At 36.3% G+C, this 10,032-nt stretch overlaps 1 protein-coding gene across 1 annotated transcript; it reads right to left on the bottom strand.

Moving 5' to 3' along the window:
• Positions 1-3,753: 3,753 nt before the first annotated feature.
• Positions 3,754-9,816, bottom strand: LOC116316062. Its single transcript, XM_031734546.2, has 5 exons — positions 9,621-9,816; positions 5,784-6,116; positions 5,437-5,703; positions 5,132-5,266; positions 3,754-4,961 (listed from the first exon to the last, which is right to left on the bottom strand). The coding sequence occupies exons 1-5, from the start codon at positions 9,661-9,663 to the stop codon at positions 4,936-4,938; spliced, it is 804 nt and encodes a 267-aa protein (XP_031590406.2). The 5' UTR covers positions 9,664-9,816; the 3' UTR covers positions 3,754-4,935.
• Positions 9,817-10,032: the final 216 nt, after the last annotated feature.

The raw sequence follows: 10,032 nt of genomic DNA, 5'->3' as shown, positions 1-10,032 counted from the left end.
TTCTTTGCTTCGATGATGTAGCACGCCACTGTCACCATGGAAACCCACATTTGCGACTTAAACCAGGCCTGCAATAGAAACGTATTTAGTAGCAGCATGTGAATAAAAAGTCTGACCACATTAAGCCCACACAGCCTCCAGCTTTAAATAGAAACCCTGATAACACTGATATAACACTGATAACAGCAGCAGTGATGATGACCGCAAAGAGCAAAGGGGCGCAGCTGTTACCGAGACGAGAAAACGTGTTTGTAGCATTCAACACAGCAGCCACGTTCCTGCAATCACCAGTAAAACCTTTAATGGGAAAAAAGCGATCGGAAGCCCTTCATCAAAGCACCTGAACAACAAACTGACGAGAAGAAAAGCAAACTGTAGCCGCTCCATCCACCACTGTTTGTTTTAAACACAGAAAAATCTGCACTAAGATTCCAAAAGTTGTATTATAATCTGCAGATGAACTGATAACTTGGTCTGATACCATGTTTAAATTATACAGTTTACTAAAGGCTGACGGCAGCCGTCCCAATTTACACGGAAGCGCTCCTGCAGCAAGCAGGGGTGAGTCTAAAGGGGGGAATGTGGTGTACTACACCATATTTATTTCAAGGCTTTAACATTTTTCAGATTGAAAGTGAAATAATATAAAATATTGTGTTAAACTGCATTAATATTTAAACATATGAAAATAAAAGCTTTTTTAAAACCCAATAAAAATATACATGGGCCAGTAAAACTCTGAGCTACTGACCTGAAGGTTGTTAGGTTGGACTCCGAATTATTGTTAATATTAATTAATGTCTATACCATCATAATGTCTTATTTTCTGCATCACAAAAACTTTGCATCAAAGAACAGGGCAAACATCAGAATGCTGATATGGTTGTTTCTCTTCATTATAGCCACCAGATTCTCCTTTAAAGGCTTACAGACACAAAGTCACTCATTCACATTCACACATGTGTTTCTACATTTTAAAACTAATGTACAAAAACATATGAAGCCTTGAGAAAGACAAGGTAAAGGTACATTACGTTTGTGCCTTAGTTTACAGTGCATATATCTTATGTTATTTGACTTTGACCTTTGGCTGTACTTGAGTGTATTTATATATTTTTAAATTTAAGAAAATGGGTTTTTTTTAATAAAAATTTTAACATGGCAGATAAATACAAAGGGCTTTGTTTTCTTTTTCCTTTTTTGACAGATATAACAAAAAGAAATTAGCAGTTTCTAAAATAGAAACCAATGAGCAGTTCGTTTTGAAAGTCCTGCATTTTTTTGTCTTTTGACTATTAATAAGACAAGACAAAAATAAGAAAATAATAATTGATAGCTGCATCCCTAAAAGAAAGACATCAAAAGAAGCGGGTTTTATTTTGATGGGCACATCATTGTGGCCAGTCACATGCAATGAAAGACTGGGCTTATACCACTATATGAAAAAAGGAAAAGGGGGCAGATGTTCCGAAGACAGCAAGGTACACAGAGAGACAGGGCACCAGATTTAAATGCAAGCGTGTTGGGGGAAAGTGAAGGAACGGGTGACAACGTAAAAAGAGCGGCCTCTTACTGCATTTCAATGATATTAGAGACTGCAAAGCTAAGTGAAGAATTTATAAAATTAGGAGCTGGCTAAACTGATACCCTTTTGATTTTCAGCCATTTTCCATTGTGGAAAAGGTTTCAAACTTCTCCAGGCCTTAAACCTGAAATGTGTGTCTCCATAGTAGCAACAAATCCATAACAATACCGCCTTTATGAAAACACTGAATAAAATATTGCTTCTTGAAAAAGCCTAAATTCACAGTTCAGTATTGAATATTACATAAAATAAACTATTAACATTCCAGGTGTGTTTGAATGGCAGAGGTGCAGAAATGTCTGCATGCAGCACAGAGCCATGGCTCTTGTCTGAATGAGTGTCACAGGCCTGAATGTCGCTTGAAGCTGTTTATAATTCTTAACTTTTTTTTTTTTTTATCTGCTCACCACAAACAAGCAAAGGCATACATTTTGGACTTTAACTGTATTTTCATAAGCTTTACAGCTTCTCATACTTCTGAAAACCTTATGGCCATTTATACTACACAAAGTAATTAAGCAGTAAACAATTAGCCTGTTGAACCTCAATGCCCCTAATGAGAGGGAGAACATCTGATTTAACGGGGTGTACTGCCAGATCTATATAGAAGTGTGATATCTACAGAAAGGTCAGAATCTTAGTTAAAAGCTCAAACAAACGTTTCAACCATCACCAAACAGCTAAAACAGCCAAAAATTAAAGAGCAGGTAAACAGATTCCAGAAAAAGATGTGAACACAAAGTGCAAATCCCCCGTTCACTTGAGGGCAGGTATACAGACGAGCCGTCGGTTGCTGAAAGATGACATCTGACACATTCCTAAACTGCAGGTTTCGTCACTCTCAGACCAAAATTCACTCACAGTTTAAAAAAAAACAAAAACAACTTTACGTAATTTTACACATTTCTTATAATTTAGTCATGCTGACAGATTTCTTTCTTTGTTGCAGCAGCTTTTTCTTTATATTGAAAAACAGTTAAATATGTAACTTCTTTACACTGACAGAATAGGGAGTTTCACTGATCCAGCCCGCTGACATCAAAGTGGGCTTTTTGTGGCCTGCAATGTAAAATGAGTTTGACATCTCGAGTTTCTCGTAGCCTCGAGCTAGCCACTTAGCCGCTTGTGTTACTTCCTGGTGTTTTCTACATCACTTGAAACGTTGTAACTGGCATATGGTTTAACGGTGTGTACCGCCAGATCTTTATAGATGTGTGGTATCTACAGATTAACTGAGCCTCAGAGAGCGAGAGCAGAGGCTTGAGCAATTTGCTGGTCTGGAGCATTCAGGTGTGCTAAGACACACACCTGAAGAAACCACAAGACTTCTGGAGGGATGTCCTTTGTACAGATAAGACCATAGTGAAGACGTTTGACCGCCTCATACTCAGTGAAAAGTACGGTGATGGAGGGGTAATTATTTTGGCTTGCTTTGCACCCACAGAACCTGGGCACCTTGAACTCCTCCATATACTAGAGTCAAATGTGAGGCCATCTGTCTGAAGGATTGAAGCTCGGTGGACACTAGATCATGCAACAGAACAATGATACCAAACACAAGAGCAAATCTAGAAAGGAGTGGCTTAAAAAGAAAAGAATAAATATGTTGTAATGGCTCAGTCGAAAGTTCAGCCTTCATCTCCATTCAATGGCTGTGGCAGAACCTCAAAAGAGCCATGCATGAATGACTCCCTGCAAACCTCAATGAATGGAAACAATGTACAACAAACAGACGGTCAAATATTTCTTCATGATGTGAGAGACTGATATAATCACAATGATAAACTGGTTATACAATCTTTTGAATCATAGTGTGTACTTAAAAACGACACTGTGTGATATCTGAGGTTTTATTTGCTTCATTTTAAAACCATATCTTTTTTTTTTTTTATTATGTCCTGATGTGACTGTGTGACACATGACTGTACATTAGCTACAGCAGACATCCACTGCATGATGTTTCTTTGTCACAACTAGAACAATTTTCAGTTGATACTGCAGTTTTCCATGCAGGACTTTTATGTGATGGAGTACTCTGAAAGTGTGCTACACCGGACAAAAAAAAAAACAGGATCTGTGTTCTTCTTGAAGCATGTGGTGTGCATGTGTTCATGGTTCATTAAAGAGAAATGAAAGCTCTTAAAAGGACATAAAAGTTACCCATCATGCAATTTTTAAAAAAACAAACTTTATTGCTGAATTCCATTTTACAAATCAATCTTGAAAAAACATAAAGGTGTTGCAAAATATCTGACCAGATCTCAGGTAGATCATGTGGATGTAAATCACACTCAGTTTCTATTGTCAGTATTGTGTGAACAACACTTTAACCTTATTGTATGTGGTTATTAAACATGTTAGAATTGACATTAAAAATTATACGTTACAATATCAGGATACAAAACTATACAGAGTATTAAACAGAAACAAACATTATCAACAACTTTGTAAAAAACAAGACCAAAATGTTTGTTTTACTCTTTTTAATACACTTTTCTTTTTGGTGCTGAAAAAGGCCACAGATTCACATTTCATTACACTTCTCCATTCTTCAAATTTTGGCGTACTGTCCTGACTGCGGTCGCAGTTTCAAGGCTGATAACCTAATTCCCAAAAAGGGACCAGAGCTGCACAGCTACTTAGCACAGTGATGTTTCACAGTTGAGTTAAGCAACATCATTTACCAACTTCTTGCATGGCTCCTGAATGTTTTTTTCTATTAACTATACATCATACACATTACCCTAAACCTACTTGTTTATAAAAGTTTTAAAAAAAAGAAAGAAAAGTAGTATAAAAAAAAAAATTCACAGTGCTCCACGTACCAAAAAGACAGTTATAGAAGAACAAATTACATTTTTCCATGTCATCAAACAAAAGAAGCCTTTACACAGAAACTTAAGTTTGGTAATAAAATATATACATTTTATACATAACAAGTTAGTATTTAAGTTCACTGAGATAAACAATGAGAAAATATGTTGGTACAAATATTAGATTTAGGGAAAATAAAGCCCATAACCGATTAGTGCAGCAATGTCAGAGTAATGTTGAGTAAACTGGTTATGGTACATATAAAGTATTAATATAAAATACGTAAATACGGCACTTAGCATCTGGTATATATAACTCAGATTTTACTCTCGACAAGGAAATCTGATGAATGGAATAGTCTCCTCCTCCTTTAGCTTCCAAAAATAGATGTACTTTCCATGAGCGGGAACAAAAGATGAAAACTAGATTTTGCAAACAGCCAGTATTGCATCAGCAGTTTGTAATCACCTCCTCTGGCTCAGAATAAAGTACTTTCCCATTTTCACTTTGGAGCTCGTCTGACAGAAGTCACTAGTTTACACGTCTTCCTCGCTGTAAAATCCTTAACAAAGAGAAAATGAAAGATTAAATTAATGGAGAGACACTGTAACAAAACCAAATGTCAACAAAGATGAGCAAAACTGTTAGTGGCTGATAGAAAGTTGCAGAAAGAGCAGCAGAGTCACTCTGGTTTAACCAGTAATGCAGTAAATGTGGCATTATGAAACTCACTGTGAGACGTTCCACGACGGCACCAAATCAGCAAAAATCCAAGCACCAACACTACGGGGACCCCTGTACAGAATATCCTGAAATAGAGGTTTGGCTTGGTATCTAAAGGTGAAATTATTCCTTCAGGCTCCCCTTCTGAAAAAAAAAAGAAAAAGAAAAATTGATATTATTAAATTTTCCACAGTTACCTGTATAATAAGTGTTACTGTCTTTGCATTTAATATCAGAGCACTTTTATTTTAAAAGTACCAGGCAACACCTCAGATCAATCTTTGCTGAAATAACAATTTTAAACTAATAATTACCAGGTTCGCACAGAGGACTGAGTTCACACTTAGGCTCTGAGGGTAAGCTGTCTTTAGTCTCAAGTCTACTGTGAAAATAGTGGACGCCAGTTTCTTTATCCAGGCTGTATGTAGTAGAGATGTTAGTCGTGGCTGAATTTGACAGACACGTTCCATTGTTCCAAGTCCACTGAATGTTAGGCTCTTTGTAGCAGTCAAGCTTTACAACACATTGGTAAATGTTTCCACCATTTGGGTGAGTCTCCCTGTGCTGAGAAATATTTGTGCCTGGTGAGAGATGATTTTTGTTAAAATAATGAAATTTCATGAGTATTCAGAATTGCTGGTAATCACAATGTACAACTTACCACAAAGCGTGAGATCAAAAAAAAAACGTCTGTATAGTGGAGAATAAAAACGACAACTGTATTTTCCCTGGTCTTCTTTTGTGATGTTTTTTAAGAGAACAGAACAATTACTGCTGTCGTTATGAAAAAATGTTTCATATCGATGGGACGGGTTGTCTTTAAAATCTAAGGTCCCATCATTATATCTGAAGATCAATTTTCCCTTCACCCCTCTCTCCTCATCATCTTCCACTTGCCACTTGAAGTCCTTATTCAAATCTCTATTAGAGCAATTGCATGGCAGGAGCACATCGTCTTTCTCAAAGCCTTTGACAGCGACAGTGATGCCTTCACCTGCAACAGAAAAGATGACCAATCATAAGTCCAGTTATCAGAATCATAATGTTGGTTTTCCTGCTGCATTAAATTATCAAAAGTAAACTTGACAAACTAGGAAAACACAGAACTTGCTGCTTCACAAAAGTTCAATAATCACAGAGAAACTGAGAAACAACTTGTGGGCTTTACAGCTCTGCTGTTAGAGTCATTTTCAGATCGAAATATTTCTCATGGGGATCCAACCAGTGACTCCCAACTGTGCATTATATGTAGGATTTGCTGTATCTTCTAAAAGACCTGACGTAATCATAAAAACACAATTCAGTGATTTGGGTTCATCAATAGTACAAAAACAGCACAAAGTCAAGAGTTCTGAAGTGGCCGACCTTTTATTTGCAACCATCGATTTTATTTATTAAAAAAATCTGGGCAGAAACATTTGGGGAAAATAGAAATTACACCAATAAAGCATAAAGAAACATATCTTTATATTGTTTCTTTCATTTAAGAGTGTGGAAAGACAGTGAATAAATGAAAGAATGCAGGAAATAAGTTACTCATTTATGTAAATCATAATAATTCAAGTAAAATAAAAGTTTGTTGTGATTTTGTATCAACTGTGTTTGATTTAATGCCATTAGTCTGCTGTAGAAAGTTGTCAGTTCCTGTTTCATTTCTTTGACACTACAGAGCTGGTTTGATATATTTATGTAGACTATAGTGAGTATAATAAACTAAGTAAGTAACTACTAGTTAAAGCTGCTCTAGTTGTTTTCACCTAGTTCTTGTGTAATGTTTAGCTGAATACATTCCTCCCTGTGAAATATTAACAATCAGCATATTTCACAACTGTACATTTCAAACAATCCATCCGGCAACTCCACATTTTTCATTTACCATCCACCCACTCACTAATGTTTGTGTTTGTTACTCTTGTTTCGCTTTCTGATAAATCTCCAGTATATCTGCACAGTTGTTTGTGTGTTTCATGTTTTCCATCTGTTATTCTTTTACACTTCCTGTGATAACTGCCTAAATTATAATCCCTTCCATCGTGACAATTGCAGCGTGGAATTTAGCAACATGTTCTGGTTTAGGCATGAAACTAAGACATGATTGCACAACCACTCCTTGTTACAGATTTGAGCCTCACTTTGTTTGATTTCTTCAGATTGAATAAAGAAAAGACATCGAAAAAAAAGAGCTGATGATAACCTGACTGTGTAAACAGACAGCTCTGACATGACAGTTCAGTTCATCTCCAATAAAGTAAAATTGTTAAAACAGTCAAGGAAAAGATCTTCTGTGACTGTTTACTGGATTTTACAAAGTAGGCGTGTTTGTTTCTGTATCTATAAATAATCAAATTTTTTTAATCAAAGAATTTCTCGATTCTGATGAGAAAGATTTCAGATTTTTTTGGGAGAATGTATATTTGTGCATCTCTGAGGCTTCGCATTAGGTTTGGTCATTACTAAATACTAAAAATGCATGAGTTTTATATATATATAACTACATGTAATTGTACCACATTTAACACATAATTAGATTTTTATTGTTAATTGTTTAATCTTACGTACAAACTGAATTAAAACAAATAATAAAATGAAAGAACTAAACACAAATGATTGCCTTCCTATACAGGTTAGACCTGAACTCGACCTTGTTGTTTTAACACCCTAGGCTGTTTTAACAGTGGTTTACGGTTGAAGAAGAACACATTTCAATCACGAGACATTAGTGGAAAAACTTTCTATAAACATTCACTGCTAAAAAGGAAAACTAACTGTAACTTTTTTGAGTGTTAAAAGATGTGAACCTTAAGTAATCTAATATACTTTACCACAGCAGCCCAGTAGTTACTCCCACTTTACTCCCACTCATAGCTAAAAGTATGATTAAAAAAATAAATAAATAATGTCCTTAAATAAAGGGAGAGCTAAAGCTTTCATGAGTCTTAAAACTTCAGTTTCACAGATAAGGCATGGACTAGAAATGTTTTGCGATGAAGCTCTTTTGGTCTTTTAGTCCAGGGTTAGCTTTAATCCACGTCTGGGAAACTGGGTGAATGAGTCAAGGTTGAACAGACCTTGATACGCCTTTTGGGATGTCACGTACTACAAATTTTATTGCTTTGCATTTCTACCCACTGAGGTGTTTCATGTTTCCGATTATTAGATAAGAGCTGTGCAAAGTTAACATGATAATGTAACTTTCTTAATAAGCCAATTAGAAGTTGCATGATGTAGATTTCATAAGGTAATAATGTGTGTACAAAAAAAATTGCGTGTGAGATATTTTTAATCCAGTTTTGATTATAAAAGAACAGCTTTGCAAACAGCTCTTTTTAAATGCTGTAGTAGCACATGTAATCGAATTGTTTAAACTATTTATGATTTCGTTACTCATTGAATGTGGTCTTAACTTCATCTCGGTCACACAATAGTACTTTTGGCTACTCCCCAGACGGGTGGATCTGTGTTTAATTTGGCACAAATTCTTCATTGGATTTTCTGATCCAGGCTGCCAAGAGTGAGCTCCTGCAATCAAACTGGGGGATCTTTGCACATAAAGCAAACATGTGAAGCACTAAAACCCCTGACCCAGCTCCATCTGAGTCCCATCTATACACAAACACAATCTGTCTAACATATTGATAGCTTTTAATGTGCAGTAAACAAGTAAGTACATTTTTCTGCTAAGATAATCTCCATATGGTATCCAAGATCAAATTTTTCAGTATCATAAGTGCGACTAGAATTGCTCCACCCATGAATAAGTCTCAACTAACAAAGTGTTTGTGTCATACAAAGATAACCTCCAAAGCAGAGTAGCATTCCCAAAAGAAGTGAAACAAATCTAAGCATAACAGCACAACACTTAAAAAAAATGTACAGTGTGACAAATACTGAAAAAAATGTTAAATACACTGTGCTGTGTTTGTAAGAAAAATCATAACATAACATCTTGACCAAAGATGTTTTAGTGGACTTTGGGTTGACGCAACAAGGCTCAGAATATACAAGCAAACTGGGAGTGTGTTGCTGAATACCTCCAAGAGGGCTCAAGGGAACCCAGCTCTGAGGTGAAACAGGGAGGAAAGCATAAAACTCACGACTAGCATTAAGTCTTAACTTCCTAAGTTCAAGAGTTTACTTTTGTGTTAAAAGATGAAATGAAAGTGTGCCCTGTGAACGGACAACCGCTTAACAGATGAAGGTTTTTTAAGCATTTACAGCAAATATAATGCGGAATTAACACTCAAGTAACACCGTGAAGATTTTTTGTGTTAAATCAACACTTTTGAAGTTGAAGATTGACTGACTTAATTGATTAACACTGAGCAGTGCCAATGATATTTCTGCACCGGTCTTAGCGTTATAAATTTAATACTAAGTAGTGCTGATTTTCTAACATTGAAAAATCAACACTGGCATTTCTGATGTGTACACTTTTTAGGAAAAGAGAACGACATAAATCTCTTTGCATGTAAATGATTTGATTGGCACGGAGACTTACCTGCGGACACCACAAAAAACGCGGAGAGAAGGAAAAAACGCATGATTCCTCCACGGGTGGACTGCTGCTCGAGGTAATCTGTACTTCCCAGGGTGTGATTGATAATCTGTGTTAGTCTGCTGTCCTAATCTGCTCCTTCTGACGATACTTTGTGATGCTACATTTTCGAGAGCTCTGTAACTTCTGTGCACCACGATCCAAACCACTCCACTTAGACCTCGCGTTATTGGGAAATGAAAGTAAGTCCTCCCGGAATACCGTCACACTACGCCTATAAAAGGAAATCAATAACTAACGCGGTGAAAGTCTCGCCACCTACTGAGGACAAAGAATATTAAAACACTCTTGGGTTTGGACACTAGAGACTTGCAGCATAAATGTATGCAATACAATCTTATTTGAAATGGGTGAT

The sequence above is a fragment of the Oreochromis aureus genome, linkage group 16, assembly GCF_013358895.1.
Source record: "Oreochromis aureus strain Israel breed Guangdong linkage group 16, ZZ_aureus, whole genome shotgun sequence".
Classification (NCBI taxonomy): domain Eukaryota; kingdom Metazoa; phylum Chordata; class Actinopteri; order Cichliformes; family Cichlidae; genus Oreochromis; species Oreochromis aureus.
This window is presented reverse-complemented; position numbering and strand designations above follow the sequence as displayed.